Source organism: Dendropsophus ebraccatus, chromosome 15 (genome assembly GCF_027789765.1).
Source record: "Dendropsophus ebraccatus isolate aDenEbr1 chromosome 15, aDenEbr1.pat, whole genome shotgun sequence".
Taxonomy (NCBI): domain Eukaryota; kingdom Metazoa; phylum Chordata; class Amphibia; order Anura; family Hylidae; genus Dendropsophus; species Dendropsophus ebraccatus.
In genome coordinates, this window is record NC_091468.1 from 14,195,631 (window position 1) to 14,211,518 (window position 15,888).

Consider the following 15,888-nt stretch of genomic DNA (forward strand, 5'->3'; position numbering starts at 1 on the left):
TTCTTCACTGCAATCCTTTTACCCTGGCAGTTGTCAGATAACTCTCTAATAAACTCCACATTTGGCTTTGCTCTGTAAATAGAAGAGTGTCTCGTTTTCTCGAATTTCTCGACACCTTACGCAGCTGCCTTCTCTGCCTACCGAATCATGACATTGTCTGAAGTCAGAAATAGAGATGAGCGAACTTGCTGGAAGTTCGGATTTGTACAATTCTGAATGATCAACATTTGAATCCCGCTGCCTGGAACACGGATACAACTAGAGATGGGCGAAGCAGCCAGAAATTTGTTTCACGAGCTTTGCGAATTTTTGGTCAAACTCGTTAAGATTCTCGAAAAAATTTCATTAAAACAGCCAAAACTTTAGTAGCTACAATACTGGGACTATTACAGAAGGGGGAATTTGTTACAGCATGTTGTTGTAAAAGTGTAAAAAATTGGAAAATCACAATTAAAAAAAAAAAAGAAGTCAATCAGCCAGTCACTACATTCCTCTGCTCTCTATCCCCGTATCGCTCTGTTAGTCTCTCCCTGCTCTGCTCTGTCTGCTGCCATCCTGCTCTCTACTCCTTATATAGACGGGGAGGTGCTGACATCACAGAGGGGCCTGCAGCTGATTGGACGGGCGCTTTCTCCCATCCAGCGATGCTCCAGACAGTATGTGCGGCCACCTTTTTTTTTGCAAATTTTCCTAACAATTCAGCGTGAATTTAATTTGCAGAACAAAGCGAATTGACAACGTGATTTCCAGCAAATTTTTATTTGCCGTATTTGCTTCACTCATTTCTAGATACAGCCTGTGGCTCATCCACTTTCTCTAGGCAGCAAGATTCAAATGCCAATCATTAGGGTTCATGAGAACCGGAACGTTCAGCAAGTTACTCATCTCTAGTCAGGGACTTTTATCCAAGACTACATTTCATGCTGAGAGGGAAGTTCTACTTCAAGCACCTGTCTCTATTTCAAGTATATAATCCTAATGAAGACAGGAAAAATTTGGCAAGTCAGAAGAGGTAACAGTCCTGCAGGACTCTCTTGCAACACTCACACCTATCTTTTTTCATAAGTCCTTCATGTAGGACTGTGCCACAACATAACTGTAAAAATGTACCTCAGGACACTAGACCTCAGATCTCCGAGTCTCTGGGAATCTTTTACAGCAGAGGCTAAACTGAATGTATTACAGAGGAATATCTCTACCAGCAACACCAAGCAGCATATTGGGCTGGATTAAGGTTGGTGGAGGCCCCAGACAAAAATTATGGTTGAGGGTGACCTGCCATATTACAATCACTCTTTTCCCACACAGTGATCAATGCCAGCAGCCACAGTCCATCCTCGTCTTACTGCTGACTAAGGCTAAGAGGCTGTTCACACAGAGTATCTAAAGATTGTCGGATTGACGTAGCAGTGGTAAGCAGACTATCGCTATGCTGAACGTTCTTTAAAAATATGCTTCAAGACAACGATCAGTTGACTGATCATTGCCTTTTAACATATCCTATAACTCTAAACTATACATACATGGTCAATAGTCTAACCTTTGCCTAGACTAGATAGTGGTATGTACAATATATGAATTTATAAGGCATATCATGTTACTATCCAGTGCACTGCCCAATGTCTGTATGTGCTCCCCCCATGTGTATGCAATGCACACAGATACAGTTAATCTACATGCCCCCATATAATACAAACCTTATACCACAACATAACTTTACACTATACATACCCATACACAAGTGTACATGACCTACAGTATACACTGCCTCCTATATAATGCAATACCATGCCTTGCCCACTTTGCCTTAAAGTCCCTGCACACAGCACATGCACCTGTATTACATTGCAGGAGGGCTCTGACACAGTACAGGAGCCTATAAATTCCCGTGGGAATGGTGAGCAGCTTCGTATAATACAGCTACGTATGATAGCAGAGCAGCAGCCCGCAGCCCCTCTGTACAGAATTTCTACGGTATTAACCCCTTCTGTGCAGCTCTCCTATAGTATTATCCCACTCTGGTTGGTCCTCCATTATTATTTCCTCTGTGCAGCCCTGTATAGCAATCAGCCTGGCTGTGCATTCCCCTAATGGTATTAACCCTCTATGTGCAGCTCCCCTAATAAAGTGTAAGCCCTCGTGGGTAGAGATGAGCGGAACTTTGGGAGTTTCGGTCCGAAAGCCACTCACTCCAGTGCAATGCCTGCGATCCCGGGTGCATAGTTGCGCTCCCGGGAATCTGCGTCCGGGATCTTCCAGGGAATTCAAGGTACATGGAATGTATCTTGAATTCCCTGGAAGATCCCGGACGCAGATTCCCGGGAGCGCAACTATGCACCCGGGATCGCAGGCATCGCAGGCATAGCAATTGAGCGAAGATGCCGTCGGACCAAAAGTCTGACGGTTCCCTCATCCTTACTCGCGGGCAGGGTCCTCTCTCCTCATGTCCTAGTCTGACATTTACCTTCATGTAATGTGTTTTTGATCTTGTAATGTTCCTGTTTGTTACCCCTATCGCTTGTATGGCGCTCTTAAAGGACAACTCCCACGAAATTTTTTTTTAGCTTATTTAACACACATTACAAAGTTATATAACTTTGTAATGTGGTTAAATACCCGGTCTGGCCCCCTTCCCCCACTTTCGGACCCCCGACCCCCCCGCCCGGAAGTTAAAGAATATATACATTACCTATTACGATCGTCACGGTCCTCTTCTCCCGGGCGGCATCTGGTGACGACGACGTCAGAGCCGGGGGGCGGTCCGGGTCTTCTTCCTCCTCGGCGTCTTCATAGAGAGTGAATGGGACGGAAAAGGCTGCTGGTGCACATGCGCACCAGCAGCCTTTTCATTGGCTGGAGCGCATCACATGGCTTCCAGCTTTGTCAGCCCTGATTGGCTGAGGTTGCTGGAAGCCATGTGATGCGCTCCAGCCAATGAAAAGGCTGCCGGTGCGCAAGCGCACTGGCAGCCTTTTCCATCCCCAGGACCCGGAAATCAGAGACATCGCTGGACGGTGGACGGCGGTGACGGTGAGGCGGACGGCGGGCGAATGGAGTGGCGATCGTTACCGGAGGGATGGTGAGTATGGTGTCTGTGTGTGTCTGTGTTTTTTTTTTGGGGGGGGGTCCCGCGGGAGTTGTCCTTTAAATTAAGGGCGCTTTATAAAATAATAATAATATTAACCCTCACTGTGCAGTCTTCCCATAGTAATAACCCCTTCTGTGCGGTTCCCCTTTTAGGGGACACAGGCAGTGGTATTAAACCCTCTGTTCAGCCCCTATATTATTTACCCACTCTGTGCAGCTCATCCATAGTGTAAACCGCCATTGTGCAGCTCCCCCTTTAGGGGGCACAGATAGCTGTATTAACCCCTATTGTATGTGCAGCTCTCCCCCATAATATTAACCCCTCTGTGCAGTCCACAGAGTATTAAACCCCCATAGTATTAACCCCCTCTATGCTGTCATTCTATAGTATTAACCCATCTGTGAAGCTCCCCCTATAGTATTAACCCCTTCTCTGCAGCTCTGCAGCTTTAAGAGATTTGTCTGCAATTAATCTCAAAAGTTTTGGATTTGTAGAATCGCTGGATTTTCAAAATCAGAAAGAATTTGACACATACTGAATTGATTCACTGATCTGTGCATGGATAGTAGTTTTTATAATATTTTTACGATATGCCACCCATAAGGTTATATGTCTGTTATATACATGAATGTCTACAGACTTCATCAGCATTCTAGCTCACACGCATCTAAGACAACCTTGGGTCATAAGACGTCAAGCCCTTTACAGACCTTCAACTGTATTGTGTGTCGAGAGAATGTATAAATGAATTAGAGAGATTAACTTATGTGTCCATGAAACATCTGAAGGACACAGCTCGGTGTAATATCATAAAAAGTGACGTTAGCTGCACAATCAATTTCAACATGTAATACCAGCAACTGTATTCGAAGACACAAAGCGTCAACTAGAAAAACATCAGCACTCTGATACCTTGAAACTGATACAGTGACTTAGTATACAGTATATATATATATATATATATATATATATATATATATATATATATATATATATATCCCCCAATGTATATGCGCACACTCATCATCCATACTAGTAAAACAACTGCCTAAAAATAAGAAAAAATTGACAATCATAAGGATCTCCTTGGCAATGACCAGTTAGCGGTCTAGATGACTGGGTCAGAGGATCTCCAGAACGACAGTTCTTGTGGGGTGTATGTGGTGGTTACTATCTCCCAAGGTGTTGACTTGTCCACCAAATTCCCCAGATCCCATTAATTATCTTTAGGATGTGTTAGAAGAACAAATCCGATACAAAAAAAACCCAGCCCAGTTCTGTCCTGTGTTTGTAAGATAGACTAGTGGCTCACTGAGAGATCAGATCACATGCTGCCCATGCAAAGAGGAAAGGGTTGAGGAGGGAGATGGGAGGGAGCGGGACTAGAAAGACCAAAAGCTACAGATAAACGAGCTCTAATCTGCTAGACCGCCACTCACTTGCCGAGCCATTACACGGCTCAACTATCATGCAGCAAGGGCTGTATATACTCGTGTGTATATATCGTTAGCGATGTCCGTACAGCTTTTGCATTTAATAAAATAATAAATTTTTACCTACCTGTCCACGCTCCCCGATGCTTCTGCAAGCTTCCCGCTGTCTTCCTGGCTTCTGCCTGCAACTGTTGCTGGGACTTCAGAACCCCTTTCTGAAATGATAGGCTGCTCAGCCAATCACTGCCCGCAGTGCTGTCCTGTCTCGGCCAGTGATTGGCTGAGCGGCCTGTCACTTCAGAGAGCGGCTCTGAAGTTCCCTGTGGGAGCGGGCAGCAGCCCAGAAGACACCGGGAAGCATGGACAGGTAAGTATAAATTTTATTCAACAGTTGTCAGTCTGATTGTTCAGCAGGTTAAGAGACAACGATCAGCCGCTGATCAATTCTTCAGCTGATCATTGTCTTTATTACATGGAGCAATCGGCCTGATTGGACAGGTTATCACTCTGTGTAACAGGGCCTTAAGAGACCCCAGGGCTCACCCCAGGGCTTGGTTTATGGTTAAGTCTATTCATTATTGACACCTTAAAGTGTCACTGTCATTTTATTTTTATTTTTTTCAGAAATCAATAATCCAGGCGATTTTAAAAACTATGTAATTTGGTTTATTAGGCAAATCTGCCATTATCTGCATTCAAAAAGACTTTCCCCAGATCCCCCCTTCTCTCTCTCATTCACTGCTCATTATCACGAAATCTCGACTCTTTCACATCAGTCGGGCCCTGTGTAACCTATGGAGAGGGGAGGGGGGAGGAGGGAGATTAGTCGGCAGCGGAGAGCAGAGAACAAAGGATTACACAGTGGGAGCTGTGTGAAAGCCGTATTCAGAGGTCAGACTCTCACTTCAGAGGAGATAGTCCGGTGATGTAGTTTTAAATTAACTTTTTGTTGTCCTGTATTGGTGCCTCATCTCCCTCCACCCCTCCCCTCTCCATAAGAGAACAATGAAGACAGGGGGGAGAGCTTCAAACTGATTTTTCATGATAAAAATGCATTTTTCAGCTAATAAACCCAATTGCAAAGTTTCTTAAAATCGCCTGTACTATTGATTTCTGAAAACTTTTTAAACAACAATGACACTTTAAGAGTCCATGAGGGGTCAGAACTGTGCGGGCAGCAGAAGAGGCACCTGCTCAGTATTGGGCAGGTGGTTTTGATGTCATGGCTGATGGATGTGTATACAGTATATGGGATACAAGTATAATATATAGAAAAAGTTAGAGATCACTTCAGTCAAGAACACCTATCACAGCTCCTACATGGGCGATAAAAGAGAACGAGAATATATGACGTTCCCTCTACACTCGTACATTTCATGGTTTTAGTGGATGCTGCAGGTTTTTAGAATTACAACCTGGTCTTTTCCTCTGTTGACAACCATGGAAAAAATATCATCAAATAAAAAACATAAAACGGGCGAACACCTCCATACACACAGTAACAGATACAGCCAAAGGGTGAGATCAGAGGTTACTGACCAATATATAATAACTGGGGGAACACAGCAAGGGCACCCCCATATGAAGAACACCCCCTTATACAGTCCATCATACAATATATATATATATATATATATATATATATGCAATTTTCTTGGAGAAGTCCCATAGATTTTGGTCTTATGGCACAGGCGGAGACGTGCGCAGCTGCCAGACTCCTTTTCCGACGGGATTCCGTAGTGTGCACATACCCTTAGGCAGTGAGTGTTGGGTAAAATGAAATCTCAATTTCCAGCCAATGTGACATCATCAGTGACCACTGCTCGTCTTGCAACATGGCGCAAGTAAGGACGGGGCCTAATGATGGATGAAGCCCTATGTGGTACCATCCCATCTGTATTCACCTCATATATAGCATACAGGGTACAGATTGCTACACCAAACAGGCCTTAAATAAAACTATAATATTGTGTCTACGCAAGTTATCTGCCAATTAACAGGAGTACTGGAGACAATGCCCGTGATTAAAAGGGTACTCCAGAGGAACAAAATGCTATTTAAAAAAAAAAAATCAAGTCTTCCAGTACTTATCAGCTGCTGTATGTCCTGCAGGAATTGGTGTATTCTTTCCAGTCTGACACAGTGCTCTCTGCTGCCACCTCTGTCCATGTTATGAACGGTTCAGAGCAGGAGAGGTTTTCTATGGGAATTTGCTGCTACTCCGGACAGTTCCTGACATAGACAGAGGTGGCAGCAGAGAGCACTGTGTCAGATTGGAAAGAATACACCACTTCCTGCAGAACATTCATCAGCTGATAAGTGCTGGAAGACTTGAAGGGGAATTTTCAGCAAGTTAGACAAATTTAAAGGAGAAATCTTGCCCCGGTAAGAATGTGACAGGTGGAAGGCGTGTGCCGAGGATGAAGGTAAGAGATGAAGGTAAGAGACACACCTTCATCCTCAGCGTCCTGGGAGCAATAGAGAACTAGATTTGTTTAACCTGCTAATAGTTCCCCTTTTAAGATTTTTAAATCAAAGTAATTTATAAATCTGTATAATCTGAGAACAGTTGATTTGAAAAAAATAAAAAATTCTCTAGAGTCCCCCTTTAATTCTTCATAACCTAGCAATCCTATGATAACATCCCTCCCTATATATTCCCATAGAAATACAATGAAATCCAGCCAGCACAGTCTCATTAGCCTGCTCAGTGATTATGTACAGTAACTATGATGTAAGAACATATATGCAGAATCCATGTATAATAACTTACACAATGGCTGGTTAATGCGTCCCAAAAGAAATCAATGGAGAGTCGTACAGATACAGCAAATAATTGATGGAACACCATCAGAATCTTCACAGCTGAAATGTCTATGATGGGATTAGATATTTCCCAAAGAAATTAATATTTCTGTACACAGTGAAATAAATTAGAAACTGTACCTGGCGTCTTTATACCATGTCGTTGTGTATCTACTACAGCGGTAGGGAACCTTGGCTCTCCAGCTAAAGCTTTGGCTGTCCAGGCATGATGGGAGTCGTAGTTTTGCAAAGGTTCCCTACCCCATATCTACCTGATCTATACGACGTACAGTATAAACAGGTACTTACACATAGTTGCCAACATTATTCAAGGACACCTGTCAAAAAATTAAGAGTCCACTAGTCATGTAGCACAGGGCTGGGAGAGCAAGCGTTTAAAGAAGAAGTCCAGCGAAAATTTTTATTAAAGTATTGTACTGCCGCCCAAATGTTATACAAATCCCCAATATACACTTATTATGGGAAATGCTTATAAAGTGCTTTTTCCCTGCACTTACTATTGCATCAAGGCTTCAATTCGTGGATAACATGGTGATGTCACTTCCTGGATAACATGGTGATGTCACTTCCTGGATAACATGGTGATGTCACTTCCTGGATAAACATGGTGATGTCACTTCCTGGATAAAATGGTGATGTCACTTCCTGGATAACATGGTGATGTCACGACCCGACTCCCAGAGCTGTGCGGCTGTGGCTGCTGGAGAGGATGATGGCAGAGGGACACTGAGGGACACAGGGCACTGGAGGGACACTGAGCATCCCTCTGCTATCATCCTCTCCAGCAGCCACAGCCTGCACAGCTCTGGGAGTCGGGTCGTGACATCACCATGTTATCCAGGAAGTGACATCACCATTTTATCCAGGAAGTTATATCACTATGTTATCCAGGAAGTGACATCACCATGCTATCCAGGAAGTGACATCACCATTTTATCCAGGAAGAGAAGCCTTGATGCAGTAGTAAGTGCGGGGAAAAAGGCACTCTATGTGCATTTCCCGTAATAAGTGTATATTGGTGATTTGTATAACTTTTGGGGGGCAATACAATACTTAAATAAAAAATTTCACCGGTTTTCCCAGCTTGTTCTAGTGATCAGTCAGAATCTGAACATCCACACCCTGACTGATTAAACTTTTTGACACATCAAAAGTTCTTTCACGTGACAGTGCCTATTTAATCTATGCCTTGGGACCACCCAGGAGCATCTAAAATCCTCCCCCTCTTAGATAGACCACACCCCTTTGTGGCTGCTTACTTGTATTACATAGTTACATAGTTAATACGGTTGAAAAAAGACACTATTTATACATTAAGACATTATTTATAGGAACTTCTTGCACCAATGTACAGAGTCAAGAACACGGCTTTCCAGTGTTATTTTAACTGTTCCTTTTGTCTACATGACCACAAAGTTCAGGACTTAAAGTGGGCTGTACAGGATTATAAAAATGTGGCTGCTTGAAACCAAAACAGCACCACACATGTCCATAGGTTGTATATTATATTCAAGGGCTTCTCAAACTTTTTGTTCTAAGGCCTCACCTGGCAATCCATGTCTTATGACAAATACATACTACTATGCAGCGCCAGATACTGCCATGCAGTGCACATATAGTCCCAGATAATCAGCACCAAATTGCACCAATACATACTGCTCCAGCTGTATAACCCAACACCACACTGCAACAATACATATTGTTCCATCTGTATAAGCCAATCTACACTGCACAAATAAATACTTCCTCCACCTGTATATACCAACAGCACACTGCATCAAAACACACTGCTCCACCTGTATAAAACCAACATCACACTGCACTTATACATACTGCTCCATCTGTAAACCAGAACCACAGTGCAGCACTCCTGTCTCCTTAGCCCACCGTTCCATCTGTTGTGCGCTGATGTCGGGCACAAGCAGGGACCCTGTGCCTCACCGTACTGTAAGCTGCGCCTCACCAGGGGCCAGCTACTCACAGTTTGAGAAGCGCTGTTATATTGCAGCTGATCCCCATTCACTTTAGCGGACTGGGCGGCAATGCTAGACACAACCTATGAACAGATGTGGCGCCATGTTTTCCTAATCCTATACAAGATGTAATTTCAGGTTTGGGGTGACAGGATCCCCTCCTCTTCCTACCTTTATATCTGCAGTCTTTATACGTTATCGGCCGGGTTCGCTTTGTACCTGGAGAACGTTATCTGTTATTATAAGGTTACTGGCGGCCTCTTCACAGGGAGCGCAGCGATCAGATAGACTGTGTATTGCTTTTATAAAGTGAATGTATGTAAATGTCAGAGATGTACACATTATATTCTCAGCAAAGCTGAGCTGCTTGTTTGCTCACAGAGAACTTTAATAATGGATTCACTTTTTTCCCTGACGATATTTAATAGAAGAGGCATGCTGATGACATTGGTAATGGTTTGCATTGTTTGGTTGGTAAACTTTATATAATAACTTTCTGAAAGTGAATATTTCTATAATGTAGAAGAATATTATCTTATTAGAGACATTGGCAACATGCCAGCACAATATTAAAGGGGTAAATCCTGGAGAATACTGGTGTGCTCTGAGCAGTTCCTGACATGGACAGAGGTGGCAGCAGAGAGCACTGCGTCAGACTGGAAAGAATAAACCACATCCTGCAGGGCATACAGCAGCTTATAAGTACTGGAAGAATTGAGATATTTAAATAGAAGTCATTTACAAATCTGTATAATTTTCTGACAACAGTTGATTTAAAATTTTATTTAATTTTGATTTTATTTAATTTTGATTTTATTTCCTTAATGAGTCACTGTTGTTAAATTTTTTTTTGCAGAAATCAATAGTCCAGGCGATTTTAAGAAACTTTGTAATTGGGTTTATTAGCCAAATCTGCCATTATCTGCATGTAAAAAGCCTTTTCCCAGGTCCCCCCTCCTCTCCTTTCTGTCATCCACTGCTCAGAATCAGGAAATCTGGACTGTTTTTTCATCAGTCGGATCTGTCAGCAGAGAGCCAAGAACAAAGGATTGCTCGGGGGGAGCTAATCAGAGCCCTATTCAGAGGTCAGAGAGGTCAGTGGTGACTGTCAGAGGAGAGAGCCTGCAATGTGAATGTAAATTAACTCTTTGTTTTCCTGTTTTGCTGCTTTTACTTTCTCTCTCCTTTGGAAAACCATAAAGACAGGGGGGGAGAGCTTCAAACTTCTTTTTCATGATAAAAATTCATTTTTCAGCTAATAAACCCAATTACAACGTTTCTTAAAATCGCCTGTACTATTGATTTCTGCAATAAAAATTTTATGACAGTGTTGTGGCTGAAGATGTGCTCCACATAATATAAGCTCAACAATGATAACTCTTTTGAGATGGCCACCAAAGTTTTCATTATATAAGGGCTAAAATTAAGCAAGAAAAAGGTGAAGAAGCAATTAAGAATAATAAAAAAGTAAATAATTTTATTATGAAAAAGAAAAAAAATCTGTACACTATAGATGGAACTTCATGGTTCCATGGTTCATCGCTCGTCTTCTTGAAGATCCAGTGACTTGTATGTTATGAAGTCATCACTTGCCTGACAAAGTTCTTGAACAGAGCGGAAACTTGACTTTATGTCTAGAGTACAAAAACTGACTCCATTCGATTCCCACCTGAGCAAAGCAGTAAAGACAGCCGAATATCACGAGAGGAATCCAGGGCCAACCTGCAAAACCACAGAATGATCAGTCATCAATGTAGAGCTGCTGAGTCCGTCTCTGCTCTTAACCCCCTCCTCCCCCCTCCCTTCGGAGACGGCTGATCAAGTCCCTATCTGCAATATTGTAGCAACTTTGTAATGCTGGAAGGATTAATCACAGTGAGTTCATCAGCAACCTGACCTCAGATTAACCCTTCCAAAATTACAAAGAAGCTACAAAGTTGCAGTTTATTTACATCAGCCACCTGGAAGGGAGGGTGGAGGAGGGGGTTGAGAGCAAAGACAGACTCAACAGCTCTCACACAGTTTTCTATGTCTTTAGCAGAAAGCAGCAGCTCAAAACTAAGGGAAGGAGACAGATAAGGTAATGACATGTATGGAATGAATTGTTAGTCTCTAGGAGGGGAAATGATTCATCATATATTTTACCTATCCGGAAAACCCCTTTAATGTTATTTCATTCTAAGAATTTGTCTAAGTCGGTTTTGAAGCCCTCCACTGTTTTTCCTGTGATCTGACCCTGGGGTGACTGTTCCATAGATTCACTGTTCTCATGGTAAAGAAGACTTGTCCCCTCCAGAGACTAAACCTTTTTTTTTTCCAGATGGAAGCAGTGCTTCTTTGTCCTTTGAGGAGGTTTTGGCTGGTGGCCAAACATAAGATAGTTAGTGGCCAAATGCTCATTAGGTTCACAGTTGTCTTTCCCAACCCACCATACACACATCCCATCTTCCCATACATGTGCTCTCAATGGGGATATGGAAGAAAGCCAATGCCAAACTCCTCTAGTAGTGGCTTATCTCCCTTAAAACAAAGGACTGGGCAGTCAAAATCCAACATGTTTGATCCTTATCTCCCCTAACATTTTCCATTTCAAGAGAGTCAAGAGGCCTCTGTACTTAAGGCCCTATTCCACGGGCCGACAGTGAGGAGGAAACGAGCGCTAACAGCGCTCGTTTGCTCCTCGTTTCCCGCTCCCTGCCGCCGCTACTCCATGCAGCAGCAGCGAACGAGTGAGTGGGGGAGGGGCCATGGGGAGCTGCGTGGGGGGGGCTGCCCGGGTGATCGCTAGATCATCCGGGCAGCACATAGAGGATAGCGGCGGCCTGCTGTCGCCTCTCCTATTCCACGGAGCGATGGCAGCAGATCGCTGCTATCACAGTCGCTTGTTTTTCAACATGTTTGAAAGGCAGACAACAGCAACGATCAGCTGACATGAACGGGCGATAATCGTTCCGTGGAATAGGGCCTTTATTTGATGGTTGACTGCTCCACCTGCAATTGGCAAACATATATCTAATGTATATTGGTAGTTTTAGGTGGGACATTCTTGACTAATAGCTATGGCAGACCTTGGGACCTGTATCTTCCCCTTCCCCGGCTGCTTGGCATCCCATCGGTATTCAACTGTAGTTATCTACAATCCAAGCCATTGTAATTGGATTCCATTAGAGATAAGTGAACCTCAAGCGTAATTCCTCCAAACCCGAGCGTGCATTCCCGGTGGCTAAAGAAGTCGGATGGAGCCCAAAGGAGTCCAAGAAAACATGGATACCACATATGGCCTATGTCTGTATCCATGTTTTCCAGGTAGGCTTAGGACTGCATCCAACTTCTTCAGCCACCGATAATCAAATGCTGCATGGACGAACCAAACCATGCTCGAGATTCACTATAAATTTATGACGCGGTATGGAAACAGCCTTCTATCTTCACCAGGCCCAAGAAAGGTGATATATGAAATTCATCAAAGATTGATGCCTTTTCCCAGATACGGCACCACATTTATTCACAAATTACGTTTGTTTTTGCAGCTTGGCCCCAATTCAGTTCATGCTGCAGTACCGCACACAGACAAAGGTGGCGCTGTTCTGATAGAAAGTAGTCATCATCTTTCTTTGGCAGTAACATAAGCAGCTGAGACAAATATCTATATAACTCTATAATGAATATTTGATGGAGCGTCTCCGGTAGATTCAGTACAATAATTAAAGTTATATTAGTATATAGATTCCCTTAGCTTGCACAATGTCTTGCATACAAATGTACGGCTTTCCCTCCAGCTCAGGACTGAACATGACCCCATTTCCTTAATAGACTTGCCTAATATTAAGCCTTAATCCTTAAATTGAATATGCAGGTTTTCTTTAAACAACTTTATTAACCATTCTTCTCCAGCAGTCGCCCGGCCGCTAAGCAGAAGTTACATTATTTAACAGACTGGTTAAGCTCATTACTCCGTCCTCCTTAAGCAGATGAAAGTTTCGAGGTTCGGATCCTCTGTTGTCTCAAGGTGACTTCTAAGAAGAAGGTAATGCGCACTATGAATTACTTCTCTCTTACAAGATTTGAATTGATGTCATGGAGCTTAATTATAGAAAGTCTTTGCTGATCTATAGATCATTTCTTCTGCCAGCAATATTCACAAAGGATTCTGCGACTGCAGTTTCAGATCTAGAAATTTCAGGTAAAAAAGGTAGACTAGAATGTAGGTCCAAATATAAAGCCCCTATTACACGCGTCGGCAGTGAGCGGGTGAGAGCCAGGGGGGCCGCGGGGAGCTGCGGGGGTACTGCCCGGGTGATCGCTATTCCGCGGAGCCACGGCAGCAGATCCCTGGTAAACTGGTCATTTGTCTTTCAACATTTTGAAAGACAAATGACAGCAACGATCAGCTGACGTCAGATAGCTTCCTTTAATTCCAGATCTGCCCTGGGGTCCTTTCGGCAGGTGATGCAGTTATTCTCCTAAAAAACTACTTTTAAACTTGCAGCCCTGTGTCAAATTGGCGTGGCCTAGAGTGTCTGTGCCCTAGGCTTGCACTGCCTCTCCATCACCATTAGGAACGCCCCTGGGCATCATCTTTAATATCCATCACTTGTCTAAACACTGCACAGGTGCCTTAAAGGACAACTCCCGCGGGACCCCAAAAAAAAAAAAAACACAGACACACACAGACACCATACTCACCATCTCTCCGGTGACGATCGCCACTCGATTCGCCCGCCGTCCGCCTCTCCGTCGCAGCCTTCCGCCATCCAGCGATGTCTCCAACTTCCGGGTCCAGGGGATGGAAAAGGCTGCCAGTGCGCTTGCGCACCGGCAGCCTTTTCATTGGCTGGAGCGCATCACATGGCTTCCAGCAAGCTCAGCCAATCAGGGCTGAGCAAGCTGGAAGCCATGTGATGCGCTCCAGCCAATGAAAAGGCTGCTGGTGCGCATGTGCACCAGCAGCCTTTTCATCCCCATTCACTTTGCATGAAGACGCCGAGGAGGAAGAAGACCCGGACCGCCCCTCGGCTCTGACGTCGTCGTCACCAGATGCCGCCCCGGAGAAGAGGACCGTGACGATCGTAATAGGTAATGTATAAATTCCTTAACTTCCGGGGTGGGGGGTCGGGGGTCCGAAAGTGGGGGAAGGGGGCCAGGCCGGGTATTTAACCACATTACAAAGTTATATAACTTTGTAATGTGTGTTAAATGAGCAAAAAAAAATTTTTGTGGGAGTTGTCCTTTAACGATCCAACACATGTGCAGTGTTCACACAGGTGATGAATAGGAAAAATCCTGCCTAGGGAATTCCTTATGGTAAAGAGGGCGGGGAGGAGGAGCACAGAGGCGGTGCAAGCCTAGGTCATGGGTACTCTAGGTCACGCCAATTTGACACAAGTTTTTTAGGACAATAACTGCATCACCTGCCGAATGGACCCCAGGACAGATCTTGGATTAAAAGTAGCTATACGAAGGTACAAGCGGTTTGGGGGGGGGGAGAGATTGTGGGTCCCGAGTCGCTTTATAGCATTATAGTACCTGTATTATACTCCAGAGCTGCACTCACTATTCTGCTGGTGGGGTCACTGTATACATACATTACATTACAGATCCTGAGTTACATCCTGTATTGTACTCCAGAGCTGCACTCACTATTCTGCTGGAGTCACAGGCCCAGATTTATCAAAGGGTGTAAAATATACACTGGTGTAAACTGCCCATAGCAACCAATCACAGCTCCTTTTTTATTTTACCAGAGCTGTGATTGGTTGCTATGGGCAGTTTATATTTTACACCCTGCAACGATTTTATTGGCATTGTGCAATACTTAATTTCTCCTGTGGTGGCGCTGCAGGGTAAGTGATCATTTGCTGCAAATACATGAGCCATTAGGGGAACTAGTGTTGAAGAACGCTGCTGTAACATAGGCATCCCTGCACATAGTAGAGCGCCATCTTAGCTGAGTCATTCTGATTTGCTGTAAATACTATTTACGGCTTAACTGACTGGCGACTGCCGTGTACTGAACACAGATAAATTCTAGGAAAAACAGATTTGGCATCAATCAGTAGGATCAACTTGTTTGTGTGCGCAGTATGACATTTATATGGGGATAAATCTGGTTATTGCTGGATGGGATTAGATCACAGAGTCTGCAGAGATAGAAGAAAGATGATTCACTCCGACACCGAACTACAGCCATGTGGCAAGCCGAGGGAGCGGTGATGGACAAATCTGCAGCGTGATGAAGACCGCGCTCTAGTGATGATGGAGAAGGCCATCCCAATGGAAAAGTCCTTCAAGCACCAGGGAACTATATACTGTATGAGATGCATCGTGTCAAGTAGGATTTTGGCTGATTTACTTAATAAGATCTCACAGAAATCATGATGAGACATTGATAAGAAGCTGAACAGGAAGATACTTAAAGTTTTTTCTTAAGTTTTTGTAACATGAGGAGCAATTTGTACAAGAGCTTTGTTGCAGGTAGGAATCATCTAGAAATTGACAACCGCTCTGGTCATCAACTGGTGGCCAAGGAAGGGTTATCACTTGGTGGCCCAGAAAGGGTTATCACTTG

At 43.8% G+C, this 15,888-nt stretch overlaps 1 protein-coding gene across 3 annotated transcripts in view; it reads right to left on the reverse strand.

The window, feature by feature from the left end:
- HHAT (hedgehog acyltransferase) overlaps window positions 1–15,888 on the reverse strand; it is a 272,872-nt gene that overhangs the window by 13,461 nt on the left and 243,523 nt on the right. Inside the window, exon 12 of one of the 3 annotated variants that reach the window (XM_069954813.1) lies at window positions 10,771–11,042. The exons of 1 other annotated variant lie outside the window; for it this stretch is intronic. In XM_069954813.1, the coding sequence (XP_069810914.1) occupies window positions 10,906–11,042 (137 nt within the window). In that variant the 3' untranslated portion in view covers window positions 10,771–10,905. Of the gene's footprint in view, window positions 1–10,770; window positions 11,043–15,888 lie in introns of those variants that run through there. One more of the 3 variants, XM_069954815.1, reaches the window with a different exon arrangement.